The following is a 23,992-nucleotide window of genomic DNA, read 5'->3' as shown; positions in this document are numbered from 1 at the left end:
AACTCATGAAGCACAATGGCTTAGTTGGTCATTAAGAGCTGAAACAGAAATTGACAGTAAAAGGTTTGAAAGGTGTGACAGGAGGAAAATCTCGCAGTTGCTTTTTGAATCAATTGTTTGGAGGGGGTGGAAAATAAGAAGGAGAAAGGGAATATGAAATGAGATACAGTAAAAGGAATGAAAAGGGTTACAGCTAGGGGCCGAAGGCACATTGCAAAGAACCTTAAGTAATGCCTACAGTGCACCGCACGAGGTGTGCTGACGGCACCACCCCCCTATGGGGAGGATTAATAAAATCAAATCTGTTAAGTATTTACACAAAGTGATATCCAGCATATGTTCTCCTGAGTTGGAAATTAGCAGAAGACTACAAAAGATAAATCAAACAATGGGCAGGCTGAGTATGATTTGGATATTAAATATATCAACACATACAGACATGAATCATGGTATGACAATGAAACTATATTTATCCATCTGAGTAACATTATGAGTCCAATGGCAGGATAGAGTTACAAAAGATACTCAAAAGAGAAATTAAGGAAGTTCTATACACAAAAGAGAAAATGATGAAGGGGAGATGGAGATGTGCATGTAGATTTGGAAGGTAAGTCACTGGAAAGGCATAAGTGGTAGAATTTCTGTCTCTTTGTGTACAAGTCACTGGAAAGGCATAAGTGGCAAAATTTCTGTCTCTTTGTGTCTTGCAGCATTGCATTGAAGGCAATCATAATAATGATGGTGAAATATGATTGTTTGTCAAATCTTTTGAATTAAATACCTAAAAACTTTAAAAACTTCAAAGCCTTCACTAGTTTTATGGAAGTAACCCTTGTTATGTTTGGAACTTTACTTACCAAAGTGTATGTCAGGAATGTGAAGTCTGATGTTTTTAAAGATTCTCTCCTAATTAATATATTTGTTTCTTTCGTTCATATAACACCAATAAGGATAAAAATTTTATAATTCTAAAAACATGGTAAAAGTATTTTTTTATCAAATTTAAAAGTTGTAATTGTTTTCAGGTGTTTCAAAATAAATCTTGGCTTGCTTGTTACAAGTCTTTGATGTACTCACAATTAACATATGCACTTTCAGTCATTATCAACTTACATAAGAAAAGAAATATTCCAAGATGCCTCTTACTTACCAAGAGTACTATTTTACATGAATCATATAACTGTATAAACATTTTTGCAATTCTGAGACTTCTGACATTTCTACAAAATTCATATACTACTGAATAACAATCCCCATTATAAATTATTTGTAGTTACCTAACATTGACATCTGCTCCATTGTTGATGAGAAAAGTAGCTACTTGGATATCCCCAACTTCTATAGCCATATGAAGAAGAGTACGTCTTTGGGAATCAGTTGCATTAATGTCAGCACCTGCTTCAAGTAAGTGTTTTGCTACTGTGATTTGCCCTGTTCCAAGAGCTAGACCAAGGGATGTCAGATCATCTGAGTCACGAAGATTCAAGTCAGGAATCATCTTGGGATCCACATCATTACTTTCACAGTATTCTGCAAGACAAAACATATGAAAAATAAATATACATACTGCATATAAATCTTTCACCAAATACCTTCAGTAAAACTGATCCTTGATTGAGGATATATATATATATAATCTCTACAATAAACATGATTACACTCATATGATAATTATCTCAAATATTATTATTATTATTATTATTATTATTATTATAATTATAATAATAATAATAATAATAATAATAATAATAATAATAATAATAATAATAATAATAATAATAATAATAATAATAATAATAATAATAATAATGTGGCAGCAGACCCTCTTTTAAGCAGGTTTTATTGAATATTATTGCTGCTTCAGCTGCATTTATTTTCTAGAAGACTTTTTCTGTTTTTCTTATTGCAGACTTCTTCTTCATGTCACCTTTTTGTCATTTCATGGGGGAAAAGTAAAAAAACTGGATTCTACTTTTTATATATTCTATAGTTAGAATATTACAACTTATATAGTTGCTTAAACACTTGTTGCCGCGACGTTTCGACAGACTCTTGTGTCATTCTCTAGTGGGAGCTAATAGAGGACTGGCAGGTTGCATAGGTCCATCCAAATTTATACACGGGCTTCAGCGGGGGGTTATGGATGGTGAATTTTGATTGGTTGCAGTCGGCGAACTTCAAGTCAAATTTCCGCAGCGAAGCTCGATCCTGACAGATCTTCACAACCTGGGAATGTCACTCATTCCACCATTCCCATTGGCCTGCCGTTGCGTGATGTCATGCCGACTGACATCATCGGTAGTTTAGCTGCTACTGGGCGGAGGATGAATGACGTCATTATTTACTCTCTCTCTCTCTCTCTCTCTCTCTCTCTCTCTCTCTCTCTCTCTCTCTCTCTCTCTCGTAGTCGGGGTTGTCTCGAAGGGCACCTCACTCATCAGGGGCGTCTCCATTCTCAGGGTTGTCATTTTCAGGTATTTGTTGGATTTGGTGGGTGTTCGGCATTGCTCTTCTCGAATTCGTGGGTAGGAGTGATGCCTCCTGCGTCGTATTCATTGTGGGTTTTCTCTCAGCGGCGGTTCTCCTGATTATACTTATATATTTTGTATAATACCTGTACTGTCATGGAAGATGGAAATATTGTGGGTAGCACAGGCATGGTTCATGATGGCACCCTCCTGGGCATGGCAAGAGATCCTTTTTGACAGACGCATAGTGGTCATTTTTTCCAATATAAACACCGGGGCATCCTTGGACAGGACATACAAATTGGTAGACCACATTCTTCTGCTTGAGGGGGGTCTCTTGCTGGCGGAGAGGGGGTTATTCTTCATCGCAAGATCACTTTTCCCCCATGAAATGACAAATATAGGCGAGCTGTTAGCATGCACCTTCAATGAAGAACAGTCCGCAATAAGGAAAATAGAAAAAGTCTTCTACAGAATAAATGCAACTGAAGCAGCAGCAGCAATAATAATAATAATAATAATACAGGTAATAATAATAATAATAATAATCAACCAAACAAAAACTTCTCTCAGTTTTCTTCTGAAGATGGAAAGAGAAACCCACAAGATTCCTGTGTATAACTTGTTTACTTAATAATAATAATAATAATCATAATAATAATAATAATAATAATAATAATAATAATAATAATAATAATAATAGTATAGAAAGACAAGAACAAGGGAAATATAGCAAGTAACTACAGGCCTATCACCTACCTACCAATAATGTGGAAGTTACTAACAGGCATCATCAGTGAAAGGCTAAACAACTACAGTACCTAGAGGATACAAACACCATCCCCAACCAACAGACAAGCTGCAGAAGGAAATGTAGGGGTACAAAAAACCAGCTCCTGATAGACAAAATGGTAATGAAGAATAGTAAGAGAAGAAGAACCAACCTAAGCATGGTATGGATTGACTACAAGAAAGCCTTCGACATGATACCGCACACGTGGCTAATAGAATGCCTGAAAATAAATGGGACAGAGGAAAACACCATCAGCTTCTTAAAAAATGAAATGCGCAACTGAAATACAATACTTACAAGCTCTGGAATAAGGCTAACAGCAGTTAACATCAGGAGAGGAATCTTTCAAGGCAACTCATTGTCCCCACTACTCTTCGTAGTAGCTATGGCTCCCATGATAAAAATACTACAATACTACAGAAGATGGGTGCTGGGTACCAACTCAAGAAACGAAGCAACAGAACTAACCATCTGATGTTCAAGGACGACATCAAGCTGTATGGTAAAGAGTATCAAGGAAACAGATACCCTAATCCAGACTGTAAGGATTGTATCTGAGGACAACAGGATGGAGTTTGGAGTAGAAAAATGCACCTTGTTCAACATACAAAAGGCAAAGTGACAAGGACTGAAGGGATAAAGCTACCAGACAGGAATAGCATCAAACACATAGATGAGACAGGACGCAAATACCTGGGAATAATAGAAGGATAGAAGGAGAGGATATACAACACCAAGAGATGAACAATACAATCAGGAAAGAATATAAGCAGAGACTTAAGGCGATTCAGTACTCAAGTCAAAACTCAGTGCCAAAAACATACTGAAAGCCATAAACACAAGGGCAGTACCAGTGATCAGATACAACACCAGAGTAGTGGAGTGGACGAAAGCTGACCTCTGCAGCATAGACCAGAAAACTAGGAAACACATGACAGTATACAATGCACTACACCCAAGAACAAATACAGACTATACATAACACAAAAGGAAGGAGGGAGAGGTCTACTAAGCATAGAGGACTGCGTCAACATTGAGAGCAGAGCACTGGGCAATACCTGAAAACCAGTGAAGACGAGTGGCTAAGGAGTGCATGCATGGGAAGAAGGGCTGATAAAAGTAGACGAAGACCCAGAAATATACAGAGACAGGAGAATGAAAAACAGAACAGGAGGAATGGCACATCAAACCAATGCAAGGACAGTACATGGGACAGACTAAAGAACTGGCAATGGCTACAGAGGGGGAGAGCTTAAGAAAAAAAAAACAGAAGGAATGCTAACAGAGGCACAAGATCAGGCCCTAAGAACCAGGTATGTCCAAAGAACAATAGGTGGAGATAACATCCCACCCATATGCAGGAAATGCAATATGAAAGATGAGACCATAAACCACACAGCAAGTGAATGTCTGGCACTTGCACAGAACCAGTACAAAAAGAGGCATGATTCCATAGCAAAAGCCCTCCACTGGAGCCTGTGCAAGAAACACCAGCTAGTTTGCAGTAATAAGTGGTACGAACACCAACCTGAGGGAGTGATAGAAAACAATCAGGCTAAGATCCTCTGAGACTATGGTATCAAAACAGATAGGGTGATACATGTCAATAGACCAAACTTGATGCTGATTGACAAAATCAAGAAGAAAGTATCACTCATTGATGTTGCAGTACCATGGGACACCAGAGAAGATGAGAAAGAAAGAAAAAAATTGATACATATCAAGGCCTGAAAATAGAAATTATATGGATATGGGATATGCCAATGAAAATTGTACCCATAATCATAGGAACATTAGGCACGATCCCAAGATCCCTGAAAAGGAACCTGGAAAGACTAGATACTGAAGTAGATCCAGGACTCATGCAGAAGGGTGTGGTATTAAAAACAGCGCACATAGTGAGAAAATTGATGGACTCCTAAAGGGACTCCTAAGGAGGCAGGGTACAACCCAGAAACCCACTATAAATACCACCCAGTCAAACAGGATGACTGAGATAGATAAAAAAAAAATAATAATAATAATAAGTTTTGTTAAAGAGAATGGCAGCATCAGTGGAATTGATTTTATATATGGTCTTCTCAATTCTTCTTATTATTTTCTTCTCATCAGGGCTATTTACTAATAACTGGCCGATGTTCATAGCCTGGATAAGGAATTGGTTTCTTGAAATACTAATTTTATTGCATAAAAGAATTGGAAGTTAAAAACGGCGTTTGATCGCCGTAGAGTTTCTGGAAATCAGGATTTGTTGTATTCTCGTGCAGAATCTTCGTCATTGTTCTAAGGGTGTAGCGGGATTCCAACGTTCCCAACCGTATCATCGGTTCATTCTCAAGGAAGGGTGGGCTTGTTCTGGTTGGAATGGGGTCATCAGACAGTATTTATAGTGTCCAGGGTGTACCATGTTGTGAGGGCTGAATTTTTATTGGCTGATTCAGGGGATTAAGCTCCTGGGCCAAACAGTCTCCCAGAGGTCGATGCTCGCACTGGTCTCAGGTGCAGACGTCGGAGACTGGGAGGGTAGTATAGAGAATGTCACTGTCAGCAGATGGGGGCGCCACCTGATTGGTTCGTTCATCCAGCTCTGGGGTATTGGCAGGCAGCGCCCTACTTGCCACCGTTGGGAGGAGGGACGTCTCCTGCGTGGTGTTGAGGCTAGGTCTCTCCTTTCCAATGTATAGGGCCTCCAGGAGGCGGAGGTGGCGGTGGTCTGTCACCTTATCAATAATTCCGATAATGGCAGTCCCCGGTTATCGGCGGGATTCCGTTTCTTGAAGGTGTGATGATAACCGAAAATCGCCGCTAACTGAAAATCGGCGAATTTTGGAACTTTTTCAGTGATTTTCGGGGCTTATAGGCGCTGAAAAGCACTGATTTTCGGTTATCAGCGTCTCTGTTAGGTATGTATTGGCGCCAATACCCAATTATTGGCGCCGATAAGTGGAAATCGGCGATTTTCTGCGCTGAAAATTGCAGATTTTCGCTGCTAGACAAGCGCCATAAAACCGGATCGCCGTTAACCAGGGACTGCCTGTATTAGGAAATATTGATAAGGACGCTGCCCGCCAGCACCTGAGAGCTGAATGAATAAACCAATCAGGTGGCACCCCTATCTACCGACAGTGACGTTCCCTATACTACCCTCCTAGTCTCCAATGTCCACAAGCGGAGACCAGTGCGAGCATTGACCTCTGGGAGACGGTTTGGCCCAGGAGCTTAATCCCCTGAATCAGCCAGTGAAAACTCAGCCCTCATAACATGGGACACCCCAGACACTATAAATACCGTCTGACAACCCATTCCAACCAGAACAAGCCCACCCTCCCTTGAGAATGAACTGATGATATGGTTGGAAACGTTGGAATTCTGCTACGCCCTTAGAACAACGATGAAGATTCTATGCGAGAATACAACAAGTCCTGATGTCCAGAAACTCTATGGCGATCAAACGCCACTTTTAACTTTTATGCAATAAAATTAGTATTTCAGGAAACCAATTCCCTATCCAGACAATGAACATTGGCTGGTTATTATCAAATATCAGCCCTGACAAGAAGAAAATAATAAGAAGAACTGAGCAGATCATATATAAAATCAATTCCACTGATGCTGCCATTCTCTTTAACAAAACTTGCTTGATCATCAAGGAATGAAAGAACTTCGGACAGCTGCTACAAAGAAACTCATTCAACAGAGTGAGAAACTACAATAAAAACTCAACAGCATCCAGATGGCCAAGCTGTTCAAAGAAGTCTGTGTAAGAGAGGGTTGTCTTCTAAAATAATAATAATAATAATAATAATAATAATAATAACAATAATAATAATTTTGATACAAATCCTATACAGTGGCATGACACACTACGAGAATGAAATCCTGTACAATACACACATTGTGTCATGAAAATACCCCTTTCTTTATGATGGGAGAAATAATAATCACAACTAATATGGCCAGCTAACTTCACAGTGTGGTATTTGGAATACTGTTCAGGTACATCCCCTTTTACGTTGGTTCAATTTACAATAAATCGAGTTTGCATGGGGTTAGCAGTTGCGATGGTATCAAAATCACGTTGTGATACAGATACGACAATATTTTGAAAATATTAAATTTCACGTGTGACGGGTGCAGGCAGCAGCATACGGTATAGGATATGTTGGCCTGGGAGGCTGGGATGCATGTGTTTGTCCCCCTAATGTGACCTCACTTGTCCTCTCCATTATAAAGTTGAATTAGGTCAGTGTTTGTGTGCAATTTTTGTCCATTTGTCTGCACACAGAAACAGTTTAAAACTCAAATTACTGTATATCAGTATGTCTGCCAAACATCCAAGTGAGTCTCCTGCTGGTAGTGCCAAGAAGAAGAGGCATTCCATTACTTTACAGCAGATAATGAAAATTATCAACCAGCATGCTGGAGTCAAGACAGTCGTGGTAACCGCTCATGACAAGCATCTATTGCAGTCAACGGTATCCACCATCATTAAGGACAAGAAACGGATAATGGATGCTATAAAGGCATCTACTTCAGTTCATTCCACGGTTATAACAAAGAAGACGACAGAGCCTTTGGAAGAAATGGAGTAGTTACTGATCACATGGATGGAGGACCAGTTACAAAAGCGTATGCCATTCAGCCTCTTGACCATTCAAACAAAGCCATGCTTGCTTTTTGAGGAACCAAAGAAAAAGTATGATAATACCCAAAACAAAGATTTTGCAGCAAGTTCTGGATGGTCTCATTGTTTCAAAAAGTGCCATAATTTTTATAGTGTGAAAATTAGCAGTGAAGCAGCAAGTGCTGATGCTGAAGGAGCTGCTAAACTTAATGATGCTTTGCATAGCTTCATCGTTGAAGAATGGTGCTTGCCGGAGCAAATCTTTAATGTTGACAAAACAGGACTGTATTGGAAGTGGATTCCTCAGCGGTCCTACATCCATAAAGAAGCAACAATGATGCTGGATTTAAGGCATACAAAGATCAACTGACTCTTCTGCTTGGGGGAAATGTGGCTAAGTATAAACTCAAGCCATTCATGATTTATCACTCAGCAAATCCAAGGGCATTAGTAAGAATCAGCAAACATATGCTTCTTGTGCATTACCGGCATAATAAGAAAGCATGGATGACAGCACTTCTATTTGAGGACTGGTTTGTGCGCTGTTTTATTCCAGAAGGGAAAGATTATTGTAGGGAAAACACCATCCCCTTCAAAATTCTTCTGATTCCTAACAATGCTCCCGGCCACCCTTAGCACATCAGAGATATTAACGAGAACATAAAAGTTGTGTTTCTGCCACGAAACACAACTTCTCTCACACAACCCATAGACCAGGGCGCTGTGACTACATTCAAGGTCTATTATCTTTGGAACACGTTTGCTCAGGCTGTTCAGGCTATGGATAACAAGGAGAAAGAGCTTAGAACATTCTGGGAGGAATTCAATGTTCTGAATGCAACTATGAACATCGGAAGGGGGTGGGAGGAGGTAAAGAAGAGTGTATGAATGGGATTTTGAAAAATGTGCTAAAAGTGTACCTGAACTTATTTAAAGATTTTGATAAGGATGAAGAAGTTGTGCAAATTAATATAAAGATCTTGACACTTGGGAGAAGTTTAGGTTTAGAAATTGAAGAGGAAGATATCCAAGAATTCATATATGTGCAAGATGTAGAGCTAACGGTAGAAGACTTAATTGCACTTACAGAAGACAGAAAAAGAGCAGAATAGGAAGAAGAAATTGAAGAAGAACCACAGCAAAAGTTTACGACAAAAAAAAAGGCAGAGGCATTTGCCTTAATTGACAATGCAATGAAAATTTTTAGTCAAATGGATGTGAACACCTAACAATTTGTCAAAGTTGAGAGAGGACTTTAAGACTGTACTGCGTGTTACGGAGTCATTTATGAAGAAATACAAATTGGACTGCTCAATCTACAGTGGATTACTATTGTAAGAAAACGACTCCAGTGCTATCGCCTTCCCCATGCCTTCCACCATATATAAGCCTCAACCCTCTAGCTACCCCTGAACTAACACCTGAAGAAATACTAGCTGAAGAGGAGCGAGTTGATGATCCAGCTGCTTTATCATCCTCCTCCTCTTCCAATTTTTAGTTTCTACGCAGACGTCAACAGCCTGACACCGTTCAAGTACGCCGACAACAGACCGAATCCTGTTGAGTAACACTGTACAGTACAAATCTGATTCTTGTTTGTGTTATTCAATTTCTCTGTTTATACTGAATTATCTTAAGTCAATCTGCATTGAACCTCCAGAATTAGCTAATATTAATAGGTAAGTACACCATTTGTGTATAGAGTATAGTATTGTATAGTGTAGGCTAGGCTACCGCATGTATTTAGATTGTACCCTATACTGTGCATACAGTACCCTGTTTGTACTGATTTAGCTGCTATTAGTAAGTAGTTGACCGTATATGGAAAGGGTATAGTACTGTATAGTGTAAGCTGGCTACCGTGTCTGTATAGATTGTACCCTGTACTGTACATACAGTACCCTAGTGTAGGCTTGGCTAATTTCAAGACATGTTAATTTCACGAAACGATGGAGTTTTTGTAACCTAACCCCATTGTAAAGAGAACAATACCTGTATCTGGAAGCATCAGGCCAGAAAATTCCCTATAACTGACCCTCACTAACCTAAAACATGGTACTCTATAAGTTAGCCTGGAACATTGTCAAGATTATAAACAAACTAGGAATACATATCAAATGCAGAAAGTAACATAACACAATGAAAAACTAAATCTTTATCGTAAACCAAATTAAAAAATAAAACAAACCCTCCATTTTACCTCACTTAGATCCCAGACGAATAACTATTACAGGTTAAGCTAGTTATGAAAAAAAGCTTAATCAGATCATGAAACAGAAAAAAAAAATATCATAAATGTAAGAAATTTTATCAAATTTCTTTAAAAGAGATGTATCACAAACAGTACTTGTCATTTGCTGCCAGTGAAATTTGGGCAGTCACAAAATATACTGTATTCTAGTGGTAATGTTGAACTGCATTCTTTAGACTGGTATGGTTTTAGCTTGAAAATTACCATAGTAGTGGTTGTTAAAACTTTGCAAAACTTTGACGGCGCTTCCTGAACATCTTTAGTTTGGTGCAAGTGTACCTTCTTTTGGCAGATGCCTCATTTATGGTAAAATGAAAACCCAAAACAGACCCAACATTATAGCAAAATATAAGTCAAGTCTGACAAACCTATCTGACAGCTCTTAATACAAGATACATGATGGAAGACTATTGAGAGACTTGTTTTTTGGCTAACCACATATTTAAATTGCTTCAATAATAGTAACAACACTTTAACCATAATAATATCCTTTAAACAATAATAATTTACCATGAAGAAATATACAAAATCAATAACATGATGGATATGAATGCAGGTTATAAGGATCAAATGGAAAACCATTAATAATCCAATATTTCAAAAGTTATTTCCTCTTCATCAACAAAATACTAAAATGTATAGATAATCCTAAAAATCAAGGGCAGGAAAAGAAAACTGAAACATGGGTACAACTATTACCTTTGTGATCTAAAATAGCCCGAATATCTTCCTCATTTTTATTCCTGATTGCTCGGTGTAAAGGAGTTTCTCTGTAGGTTGAGATGGAAGTTTGGGAGGCTTCTGAATCATTCTCGGCAAATGGATCAAGTGAGTTACTGGAGGGAGTGTTAATAGGAGATGATGAATAAGTTTGTAGGTTGGGATTAGCTCCAATCTGTAAACATGAATACAGTACAGTAATGAAGCTATCAAACAAGAAAGGGTAAAAGGAACACACAGTATTATATGTATTACAGACACTTTAAAACTTTTGGTGTTCCTCATAAATGGATGAGATAAACTTTTGCTCATAAATAAAAATAACAATGCCTGTACACTGTACAAAGCTTTGTAATTATATACTGCAATTACTAAACCAGGTACATTTCTTACAGTGTCAAATTCTAGTGTCATGTAATAACAAACACTTGGAACTGAAAGAAAATAAAAGCTTTCTGCTACTTGTCCTTTAACCATATTTCCATAATAAAACCATGTGTAACTAAAGTCTGGAAACTAAAAATTAGCATTTCATCTCTACTTAAAGTAGCTTATTTAATGTCCCACATCAGAACCCCTATTTCAAAATTAGTAGAATCTAAGCAATGACACAAAAAGTAGATACAGCGCAAAAGTGTTAATACCTTCATACCAAGGTGAAAATATATCGAAAATATTGCAAAAGTATATTCTCCACTTAATATTTTTCGAAAAATATTTGAAAATTTCTTTCATCATAAAATACCTAAGTCATATCTGGTTATTTAAGGCCATATGTACTATTGTACTTTACTTCTAGATCCAAGAAGTAAACAATGCTTCCAAACATGTCCTGGAAGTGAGACTTAAATTTTTCAATTACTACAATACTACAGTAGGTATCTAGAGATAAATCAGTAAAAGCCGTTTTTTTATTCTATATGTTTTCTGAATCCAATACATCAAGCTTTCAGCACAGCATGGAGTAGTGGAAAAATGTAAAACTTTCACAATTTTTACTCTGAAACAAAAACACATTTGTTTAGCATAGGCCTTCATATAAACTGAATTACAGTATGCTCTTTTGTTGAGGATGTGTTTATCTGTAACAAGTTGGCTGGTCAGCGTTTGACTGCCATCTCTCATAATCATTTTTGCATTTCCAAAGCAAAATCACAGGGAATAAGAAGTGAGATTCAATGCAAAAGTTTGGTTTCTATGGCTAATGATTTACTGTATTTACAATAAATTTTCAAACAAAAAAACATTTATACATTAAATGAGGGGCAACAAGGTGGCAAAAAAACTGGTTTTTATTGTGAGCGAGCAGCTAAAAAGTACAGCACTATCCTGTACACACACTTTTGTCCCTTATGTTACTGGCAAAAGGTCAAAATCCATGCAAAACAAAGGGAAATTTGGTTCTCACTGCTACATCATGTTATTAATACTCTGTAATGTAGTCTGTTTTTTGGTACGGTAATTGTTTTTGTTTTATAATATTTTCATGGAAATTTTACTCAGATATGTTATAATAATAATTTTAGAGCATTATTAGGATAAATATTTTAGGTTGTTTTCAAAAAACATGCTTTAATGTGATGAAAACATTTTCATTGTGTTCATTAACACTTTACAATCTTACATTACAAATGACAAAACATAAATGATTTTTGCAATGTAATAGGCTAAATTTCCTTTAAAATGAGGTATGATTCATAGAAATCGTTTGGCTGGTTTTTCTTTTAAAATTTTCATAGTTGGCAAACTTTAAATGTTTTTATCATTTTTTAAAAAACGGCGCTTGGCACCTTATTACACTGCGCCACTCAAACTACAAGAAAACTGAAACCTTTAAACTTCTTGCATTTGGGCATATGGGGGACATCCAAGAAGTTCCTGTGACTGTCAATGCAAACTAAATAAATCTAATTCATGAATGTTCAATGCCTAAAAACAAGGGTACACTGTAAACAAAGTATCAATCAAGTTCCTCATGGTATTTAAAAAATTATGGTGTTTCCAAACAACTTACTGAAGAACAAAAGAAAGTTCCTGTTACATTTTTGCATAAAAAGTTACAAACTCCTTATCTACATATCCTTGTTAAGTGAACTAGGTTCTTTAGATTAGGGATGTCCCTGTTCCTGGGCATTAGCTGCTTCATTAACTGTCAGAATCAGAATTTGGATGGGTCAGGGTGCTTTAGGTAGCTGGGGCCACTTAATATTCCCTCCTTTTCAATGTTTTATGATAATAGGTAAGAATGCTTGAACTACTAATCTGAGCAAATGGCTCAGTCTACAATGACCATACACCCATTTTCTCAAAACCTTGTGATTACACCATAGTCTTACTACCATAGCCTACCTGATTGTGATCAGTTCCTTTTCCTGAAGAAGCACACAAGCAAACTTTATTTTGAAATTAATTTAAAGCATGTCAGCCAGGATGATTAGACAGCTAATGTTGCTTTGTAGATTATCATGATAATCCTGCTTCTATAAATAAATACTTTCCTTGTAGTTTCCTTGCTTTTTCTTACCATTCAAATCCATCACTACTGACTGTCTTTACCCACTTAATCGTGACAGCCCTGGAGGGCATTTTTGGTCTCTTGTGCAATATTCTGTTGTTTTTACTGGCTCTTGGATATGTTATGTTGTTAATGTATCCACTTTATTATGAGCTTATGTACAGTTGTTTAGTCCATTGATCTTTTTTCCTGTTTATCTCAATTCTTTTACTGTCTCCCAAAACTGGTATATGGTGTGGTTTTTGTTGAAATAATAGGGAAAAATAAAAATCAACATCTTAGATGCTTGTTTCTGAAAATAAGTGATTTTTAAAAGGACTATGCAAAGCACATTCTAAATTTTCTTCAAGAAAATGCATGTTCTGCCACTTGGAAACTTCAAGAGTTGTGCTTGGATACAAGCATTTAAACACATGTCTTCTGGATAGCAAGTTAGCTGAAGTACCTGAGGGTACCCACTTTTATTACTACTAACAATAACTATATTTTTGTCCACTAAAGCTATCATTTGCTTTCCTTTGTCTCCCTTATATCTTTTTAATGATAACCACTTCCAGATAATAAAGTAAGAAAATGACAACTTCAGTGAAACTAATTAAAAAATTACATTTTCAACGTAAAATTAAGTTTCATATATACTTACCAAGTAATTACATAGCTATAGTTTCTAACTTGTGCAGAAGCCTTTATTTCAAAAATTGAGGTAGCACTTCGATAGTTTAGTGTAGTGACAAGCCCTGCCCACTACGGGAGACCTGGAAACAACTTAGCAAAAAACCTCATTCTGTTTGTGCCCTTATGTCCATGAGAGGGGAGGAGGGCAGGCTTCCATTCTGTAACTACTTGACAAGTATATATGAAACAATTTTATTATGAAAATGTCATTTTCATATAAGTAACTTACCAATTACATAGCTGAATCCTACGTTGAATGGGGGTGGGATACATGGACATAAAGTATTTTATTCCAAAACATCAAGGCATGGTAATGACTCTGAAATAGAAAATTTGCTAGCATTGAAAAAATGCCTGTCATTTCCTTACCTGGTATGAGAGTTACTGCATGTGAGTACTGCCTCTGGTTGGTGCTCACCTTAACCTGTAGTGGCATGGCGATTGAGCCCCGGGTTGCCTCTACTTAAGTGGGAGTTTTGCAGTGGAGGATAGGCCTGATCTCTGGTAAAGCCAACACAAGTGCCCTTGCCCTGGGTGCAGCACCAATATAAAAAACAACCAAACAACACTTTCACCTACGCTGAAAACACAACAATCCATCCCCTGAGACTGGTGGGTACTCCAAGTACATTGTACTCCCTGGCTCCAGAAAATTCAACACCTTACTTCAAGGCGAAGAGATAATATGAAAAAAAGAGAGATTCCAATACCATGCCAGCCACTGATAATAGCCATGTACTGCATTTTTCAAACGCTGTCTCAACTTCTTTCAAACAGTGAGACACGAAGATCTGTTCGCATTTCCAGTAGGCCGACTGCAGAATGGAAGTGAGGGACATAATGTGCCTGAAAGCTAATGAGGTACAGACTGCCCTGATGTCATGAGCTTGCACTTTAAAAGTAGGCAAAATGTCCTCCTGAATCTGAGTGCGCACCTCAGAAATTAAGTCTTTCACTAAGAAGGACAATGCATTTTTAGTCAGAGGATGAAGTGGGTTCTTGACAGGGCACCAGAGGTTACTGGATGGCCCTCTGATCTTCTCGGTCCTGCTCAGTAATACCTTAAAGCCCTAGCAAGAAAAAGAACTCTCTCTCCTTCCTCAGAGCCAAGGTGTCCGTTAAGTTCTTAATGGAGAAAGAATGGGGCCAGGTCTTGGATGGGTACTCATTCTTGGCTAAAATTCCAAGGGAAAAGTAGCAAACTGTGTCTCCTTGTGAAAACCCTACTCTTTTATTGATGGCTTGGATCTCACTATGTTAGCAGTAGCCAGGGCCACAAGAAGTTTGCCTAACTTGACGAACGTCTTGATGGATGGCAGAGTCCCCAGTAGGTTCATCCACTGATGGGCTGAGCAAGATGAAAGGGCTAGAAACTTGTGGGCCATCTGAAGGCAGCTGGCAATTCTCTTGGCAGATGGAAAAGCCCAAAAAGTCCGAGAGTTGAGACTCATCCCCAAAAAGAGGGACTCCTGCAACGGGGTCAACTGGGACTTCTGAAGGTAGATAATAATACCCAGTTCCTGAGAGCGGAGATGTTTCAGTCCTTCGTGTGCTTTTCCCTCAAGGATCAAAGAGACAAGTCATCTGGATACAGAGTAGACTGACGTTTATGCCTAGTTAATGAAGTCATTTTCCTAGAGGAGCGAGGACTCAAGTGGATACTTAACCCTTAAACGCCAACTGGACATATCATAAGTTGACTAAACTTGTCTGTCGGGTGACGAGTGGATGTACCGTACGTCAACTATGAAAAATTTCAACCTTCGGTCAACTCTAACTCGACCGAAATGGTCGAAAAACGCAATTGTAAGCTAAAACTCTTACATTCTAGTAATATTCAATCATTTACCTTCATTTTGCAACAAATTGGAAGTCTCTAAGCACAATATTTCGATTTATGGTGAATTTTTGAAAAAAAACTTTTTCCTTACGTCCGCCCAGTGACTCAGCCGAAAATTTCAGAAATTCTTTCGTCACTTTGTCGTAATTTTTGCACCATTTTATATTAGTCGTTACATAAAGTTTTATATATGAAAATGTGCGCAATTTCATGTAAAATACAACAAAAAATAACTCATGGTTGTAGCTTTTATCAGTTTGGAAATATTTTCATATAAATCACGATAAGTGCTAAAATTTCAACCTTTGGTCAACTTTGACTCGACCGAAATGGTCGAAAAACGCAATTGTAAGCTAAAACTCTTACATTCTAGTAATATTCAATCATTTACCTTCATTTTGCAACAAATTGGAAGTCTCTAGCACAATATTTTGATTTATGGTGAATTTTTGAAAAAAACTTTTTCCCTATGTCTGCCCGGTAACTCAGCCGAACATCTCGGAAATTCTTTCATCACTTTGTCGTAATGTTTGCACCGTTTTATATAAGCCATTACATAAAGTTTTATATATGAAAATGTGTGCTATTTCATGTAGAATACAACAAAAAATAACCCATGGTTGTAGCTTTTATCAGTTTGGAAATATTTTCATATAAATCACGATAACTGCCAAAATTTCAACCTTCGGTCAACTTTGACTCGACTGAAATGGTAAAAAAACGTAATTGTAAGCTAAAACTCTTACATTCTAGTAATATTCAATCATTTACCTTCATTTTGCAACAAATTGGAAGTTTCTAGCACAATGTTTCGATTTATGGTGAATTTTTGAAAAAAACTTTTTCCTTACGTCCGCACGCGGTAACTTGGCCGAACATCTCAGAAATTCTTTCGTCACTTTGCCGTAATGTTTGCACCGTTTTATATTAGTCGTTACATAAAGTTTTATATATGAAAATGTGCGCAATTTCATGTAGAATACAACAGAAAATAACTCCTGGTTGTAGCTTTTACCAGTTTGGAAATATTTTCATATAAAGCATGATGTGCCAAAATTTCAACCTTCGGTCAACTTTGACCCGACCGAAATGGTCGAAAAATGCAATTGTAAGCTAAAACTCTTACATTCTAGTAATAGTCAATCATTTACCTTCATTTTGCAACAAACTGGAAGTCTCTAGCACAAAAATTCGATTTATGGTGAATTTTTGAAAAAAAACTTTTCCTTACGTCCACTCGCAGTAACTCGGCCAAACATCTCAGAAATTCTTTTGTCACTTTGTTGTAATGTTTGCACTGTTTTATATTAGTCGTTACATAAAGTTTTATATATGAAAATGTGCGCAATTTTATGTAGAATACAACAAAAAATAACTCCTGGTTGTAGCTTCTGTCAGTTTTGAAATATTTTCATATAAATCACGATAAGTGCCAAAATTTCAACCTTCCGTCAACTTTGACTCGACCGAAATGGTAAAAAAACGCAATCGTAAGCTAAAACTCTTACATTCTAGTAATATTCAATCATTTATCTTCAGTTTGCAAGAAATTGGAAGTCTCTAGCACAATATTTCGATTTATGGTGAATTTTTGAAAAAAACTTTTTCCTTACATCCACGCGGTAACTCGGCCGAACATCTCAGAAATTCTTTCGTCACTTTGTCGTAATGTTTACACCGTTTTATATTAGTCGTTACATAAAGTTTTATATATGAAAATGTGCACAATTTCATGTAGAATACAACAAAAAATAACTCATGGTTGTAGCTTTTATCAGTTTTGAAATATTTTCATATAAATCACTGTATATAGAAAAAATTCGACCTTCGGTCAACTTAACTCGACAAAAATGGTCGAAAACTGCAATTGTAAGCTAAAACATTTACATTCTTGTAATATTCAATCAATTACCTTCATTTTGCAACAAACGCGAAGTCTCTAGCACAACATTTCGATTTATGGTGAATTTTTGAAAAAACTTTTTTTTTTATGTCCGCGTATTACGAATTCACACATCATTTTGTGATAATATTTTCTCTGTGTTGCTTTGATCATTTTACAATTTGTTATGTAACAAAATCGTTGCAATTTAGTGTACAATACAAAGAAAAAAAATAACTCATTAGCTTTAACCGTTTTGCTCACAGTGTGATTTGTATACAATTATATATGAAAATTTTTTTTCGTGCTGTCATATATTTCAATATTTATATATGATACTGATATTTTTTTTCATTTCTGATGGTTGCACTCTAAACTTCAGGCAATGACAAAAAAAAGGAGCCAAAAATGAACTCTTAATCTTAAAAACTAAGTGTGCTGTGATTTAAAAAAAAAACTTTTTTCCGCTTCGGCGCTAACTCCCGAACGCTGCCGGCATACGGCAGACACTTTTGTAAATAGAGGCTCAGCGTTTAAGGGTTAAGGTGCCATAAAGAGGCCAAAGCAAAAAGTCCCAAACTGGAAGATATAGATGGCGCCTGAGAGGAGACAGGCATTTAGATGCTGACGTGGGCCGCCTGAGAGTGTACTGGAAGACGAACATTAGATACTTCCTGGGGTCCGGATGGGTGGGGAAGGAGAAGCATGCATCCTACATATCCAAGATTATCATCGAATCGCCCTTATGAATGGATGAAAGGACTGACTGGTTCATCTCCATCCTGAACTTCGTCTTCTGGACAATGAGATTGAGGGTGCTTATGTTGAGGACTGGTCCCCAAACCCCAATGATTTGGGGACCACAAACAGACAGTAGTAGAAGGCTTCTGAATTGATGTCCTCAACTTCTTCTGTGGCTCTCTTTTGAAGGAGAGAGGAGACCTCCTCCAAAAGGGCCAAATGTTTTTCCGAGCCTCTTGAGTACTCAAAACAAATGGAGAAGGGACTAAAGGGAGGCTCTCCATGAACGGAATGGAGCAGCCCTCCCTCAGGAGCTTGACAATCCACTGTTCTGTCCCTCTGATACTCCACTTCTCCCAAAACTTAAGAAGACCGGATCCCACTTGTGCCCGGATGACTTCCTCATTTCTTGGGTAAGGACTTCAGCTCCTCTTGATAGTTGTGGCCTAAAAGCAGACATTGGAACAGGTCCTAGACTGGACTTGGGCTTACTCCCAAGAAAGGGATGCTGGAGAGGAGAGACCGTCTTAGGAACAAACATGGAGGAATCCTTGGGGCATTTGGAAGAATGTGCCAGAAGATCCCAAGTCGACTTCTATTGGAGGTCCGACTTCTGGGCCTGAGTGACTCCTTTAGTGGAAAGGGGGCACCATAAATCTCTTTTCTTCAAAACCCCCAAAAGAGTAAAGAGCCACAAGTTCAAGAAAGCATCCCTGATGGTCTTGTCTGCATGAGAAAGGAATCCTAGCCAGTCCTAGGAGAAGTCCCCAACTAAATCACAGCAATCTTCAATCTTGTTGGCTAGTGCTCCCACTGTCCAGTCCAAGAAACTGGAAACTTCAAACATCTTGAAGAGGTCTTTGACAAGGTGGTCAAGTTCTGCCGACAAAAACATAACTTTTGCCGATGAAAACGCCAAGCATCGGGAAGAAGGAGCTTCCCCGGTGGCATAGGAAAGATACCTCCTACGGATTAAGTGTGAGAGAGGAATGGTGAAGGAAGCCTTACTTTGCTCCCTCTTAGCAGAAAACCAATCTTCAATCTCCTTGAGTGCCTTCCTAGAAGACAATGAAAGCGCAATTGTGGGGAGCATAGGTCTGTCATCAGGATGGCTCCTCATCAGGAAGATCAAGGTAGGCAAAAAAAAAAAAAAAAAAAAAAAAAAAAAAAAAAGGTAAGAAAGCTCGCCAGCAAATATTGAAGAAGAGCTACACAGGCTATGAGACGAGCAGTTAGAAACGAGTTGGTGCCAGGCGCTTGGCAACTGGCGCTAAGCACTCGGGAGCTGGTGGCAGGCACTCTGAAACTGGCAGTGGATGCTCAGGAGCTGGCATTGGCCGGTCATGAGGAGTTGGGCGCTTGGATGAAGACTATCCCATGCGCTGCAGGAAGGTTGAGGGCTGCAATCCAGTTCTTTAAACCGCTAACTGGGCAGCGGAGAAGATTGGCCAGCATCGTCTGCATGCGTCTTCAGTGCACAAGGCAAATCTAGAAAGAGTTTGCGGCACTTCCAGTCTGGGCTGGAGTCCTGAGAGTCAGGACGCCAACTGATGCATATCCAAGACGCTTTTCCAGTGGCTGCCTGTTGAAACCTGTGATATGCATGCAACAGGTTCGACTGAGAGGGCATCTACCTATAGGCAAACCCCATCGGCCTCCACTGGACTTCCAGTGTCTTTTCCCAGGTCCAGAGTAGCAGGACAGTGACCTTCGTCTTGGGAAGCCAGCGGGACAGGTAGCCACCTCCTTCAATTCACTGTATTCACCACTAGATTAAATTTCTTGTTATATCTAGACTCGAGACTGGCAATGGCAAGGGTCGGAAGCAGGGGAGCCAGGCGCAGGAGTAGGTGGATTAAAAGTAGGAGGGCTAGTAGCAGGAAAAAAGTCGGAAGGGGGGGGGAAGAAGGAATAACAAGGTTATCTTCTAACTTAGGCTTGGGTGTACAGTAGATTTTAGGCCAAGAAAAGTACTTTTCTCGGCGCTAGAGGCCGCATTCTTCTTCCTATCACTAACTTGCCTAGGTGAGTTTTAAGTACAGGCAATCCCCTGTTAATGGCAGGACTTCCATTCCCGGCCGAGTGCCACTCAACAAAATTTGCCGCTAACTGAAAATCAGTGATAATAGCACTAACAACCTGCTTAACAGCGCCATTAACTGGATATCGGCGCCACTAACTGGAGATCGGTACTGCTGTTAAGTGGAGATCGGCGCCAAAAATCCAGTAAACGGTGTTGCTAGACAAGCGCCATAAACCCAGATCGTTGTTAACCAATGCTGCCGGTAAGTGGGGAATGCCTGTATCTTCCACTTAAGCAGACTTGGTGCCGGGCGCTCGGACAATAATTACATTCAGCACGAGTTCTCTCCTTACTACATTACTGGCCCTCTACAGTTACTGCAAATTATAAGAGAGTCATATGAAGATTTGAACAATCTGTTTTTGCAACCTTCACTACAAGAGCAAAAATTAGATAAACTTGAATCAGACAGAATAACAATAAAAACTAAAAAACTGATCTTGAAAGCTATCAAAGCTTGAAGGCTACTCAAAATAAGCAATATTACTTCACTGAAATTCAGTTATTCAACTGAAAACCAATGAACAAAGCTGCTGCAAACCCCCGATGTTTACTCGAGAGCCAGCAGAAACAGAATCAGGTTTTCTGCTAAGTCATTTTCAGTACTCCCGCTAGTGTGTGGGGTTTGTCACCTACCTAAGCTATTCAAGTGCTACCACAATTTTTTAAATAAAGCCTGCCGAGCGAGTTAGAAACTATAGCTCTGTAATTGCTTGGTAAGTTACTTATATGAAAATGGCAGCTTCTGATAAACTATTCCAACCCAAAAATGGGATATGTTTGCTATGGAAAAGAATAAAGATAATTACTCTTGTCCATAGATACTCGCTCTATGTTATAACAAAGGGAGATGAAAATCTACTCAGGCCTTTCATCCATTACTTGCAAGAGAGAGACCTTAAACAATAATGCCTAATAAGGCCCTTGAAAAGTAATAAGTGCTTACCTGAAGTAAGGCTGTTGTTAGTGATGGTAAGCCGACTGTACATGATACATGAAGAGGCGTTTCTCCATCTGTATTAACAACATTGCAATTGGCACCTTGTGTGGTTAGAAATAGTCCAGCTTCTTCCAGACCCTCTCGACTTACTAGATGGAGAAGGGATTCACCACTGGAACCTATAGTCTGAAAATTGTTTAAAATTGTAATTAACTGCTTGATACCTAGCTACAGTATTTTGATAACATCTATACAGTAAACTTTTAAATATGACCTTAAATTTAATGCCAAGTAAAATAATTGAATTTTTACCACATTTGAATTCTTAGACAAGGGAATGTAAAACTGAGTACATCCATGAAAATGATAGTCAGATTTTATGAAAAAATCTAGATAAACAATAAGAAACAAACAGCATAGCCAAAAGTTCTCCCTAACTTGCAAAACTCACAAGATGAGAGAGAGAGAGAGAGAGAGAGAGAGAGAGAGAGAGAGAGAGAGAGAGAGAGAGAGAGAGAGAGAGAGAGAGAGAGAGACTACACAACATATTACTGTCCTGAAATGTCCCATAATGCACATTGCCTTTCACTTCACACTTTCATTTTAAAACAAACTAAATGTAGTATAAATAAATACAGTATCCTGATACGATATTTCAACCAACATCAACCTTAATAATAATGCTTATGGGCTTATTTTTAATGAAGAAAATAGAAAAGACACTGTAACACCTAATTTTCCTTTAGATCTGTATCAGCAATTTGTATCTCATGCAACAGACTGCTTCTATCTCTAGAATACACAAACTCCAGCTTTTAGTTTTAGTTCTGACAACCACTCAAAAGTATGGTTCAAAAACTGTAAGTTCACAAAACACTACAACACTACAACAGTTGAAGTGGGGATTGATTACCTAAAATACTGTAAGTAACTTATCTTTCATAAAAATAACTGGCTTTTCTCACCATGTGTTGTATTAACCTAAAACTGTGCTAAAAGGAAATAACCAATTAATAATCTGTTCAAACTAAACACAATTGCCTTGAGTGGCTTCAGGGAATGATTACCATTATTTGTGAGTGGTGGCATTAAAATAATGCACCTATGAAACAAAAGTTATGAACAAAATCTCAACGTGTTTTGTGCTACTAACACTTTACATTGCTCAGCCATGATTTTCATGAGACAAGGATCTGGTTAAATGTCCTAAAAATAATAAAGGATTGTAAAGATCTGAAACCTGATTCAATTTCTCTCCATATTCTCAGAAACAATTACTTTGGCTTCCTCCACTCCTTCACTTACCCCACAAATTCTTGATGCATATGAAACCCCTGCAGTCTGGGTAAGCATGCCAAAATATAAATGACTCCAGTAAAATTTGATAATAAACATAGGGAATTATAAGCATTATGCAAAATAGAGGGGATAAATCAATTTGATATTGCTCTCATCCTGCATGATTAAGCAAACCATAACAACACTGACAAGCAAATAAAAGTTGAGATGAAATGCTTACTTCACATAATGGTTAACCTACCTAATATTTCACCTTAGTTCATGCTTAGGGATAGAAATTCCAAAGTCTGAAATAAGCCTCAAAAGAAATATATGAAAATAATGAAAATATTATTAACAATGGAGACTTACAGCATCTGGTGATGCTCCCTTCTTGATTAATTGTGTAGCAAATGATGAATCATTAAAATCTGATGTGTTTTTCAGCGAATACCACAGAGCTGGATACCCAGCTTTGTCTCTCAACTCTAATCGGAGACCGTCACGTTCAATGAGAATCTGAAATATTTCATCTCGTTCTCCTTCGACTACCAAATGCATCACAGTCCTGGAAAGTACCAGCAATACTATAAATTGTAAGTTTATCACAGGATAAAACATGTTCCAATGAAAAGTTGTAGTTAGGATAATTATGAATCTACACATTTGCAATTCATGTTGATTACGGCACCAAAAGCATGAGAATGAAAAAACTTACTTCATATCTTTGTCTTGTATATTTGGATCAGCACCTTTATCCAGCATAGATTGGGCCACTTTGACCATTTCTTCTCTGGTTTCCTTATCTTCATAAGTCTGACTTGCCAAAGTATGCAAAGGTGTCCTGCCATCACCAGGAGTTGCAACATTCACAGAACATCCATGGTCCATCAAATAATTTGCAGAATATGCATCACCTGCCAATAACACATAAGACATGTTTTATAAATAGTGAAGTGCAGTATACTGCCATGCCCTATGAAAATTTGGTTCCTTGAGAATTTATAGCTTATAGAAAAATGGAAAAATCATGATTCCATCTATGATTTCATATTTTCTCTATAGATGTCACACTGAAAGGGCTAAAATTAATTTAAATTGGTCTTTTTACACTAAAAAATAATAATAATAATGATAAGTGACGGTACTGATGATCATGAAAAGGTAATGATCAAATATTCA

The 23,992-nt window shown here is 38.0% G+C and overlaps 1 protein-coding gene across 1 annotated transcript in view; it reads right to left on the bottom strand.

The window, feature by feature from the left end:
• Positions 1-23,992, bottom strand: part of LOC136842621 (rabankyrin-5) — a 379,842-nt gene that overhangs the window by 65,939 nt on the left and 289,911 nt on the right. Inside the window, 5 exon segments of the mRNA XM_067110236.1 lie at positions 1,278-1,530; positions 10,836-11,031; positions 21,539-21,718; positions 23,183-23,378; positions 23,529-23,727. Coding sequence (XP_066966337.1) covers positions 1,278-1,530; positions 10,836-11,031; positions 21,539-21,718; positions 23,183-23,378; positions 23,529-23,727 — 1,024 coding nt within the window.

This window comes from Macrobrachium rosenbergii, chromosome 10 (assembly GCF_040412425.1).
Source record: "Macrobrachium rosenbergii isolate ZJJX-2024 chromosome 10, ASM4041242v1, whole genome shotgun sequence".
Taxonomy (NCBI): Eukaryota; Metazoa; Arthropoda; class Malacostraca; order Decapoda; family Palaemonidae; genus Macrobrachium; species Macrobrachium rosenbergii.
The sequence above is the reverse complement of the archived record's forward strand: the minus strand, read 5'-3'. Positions and strand labels throughout refer to the sequence as shown.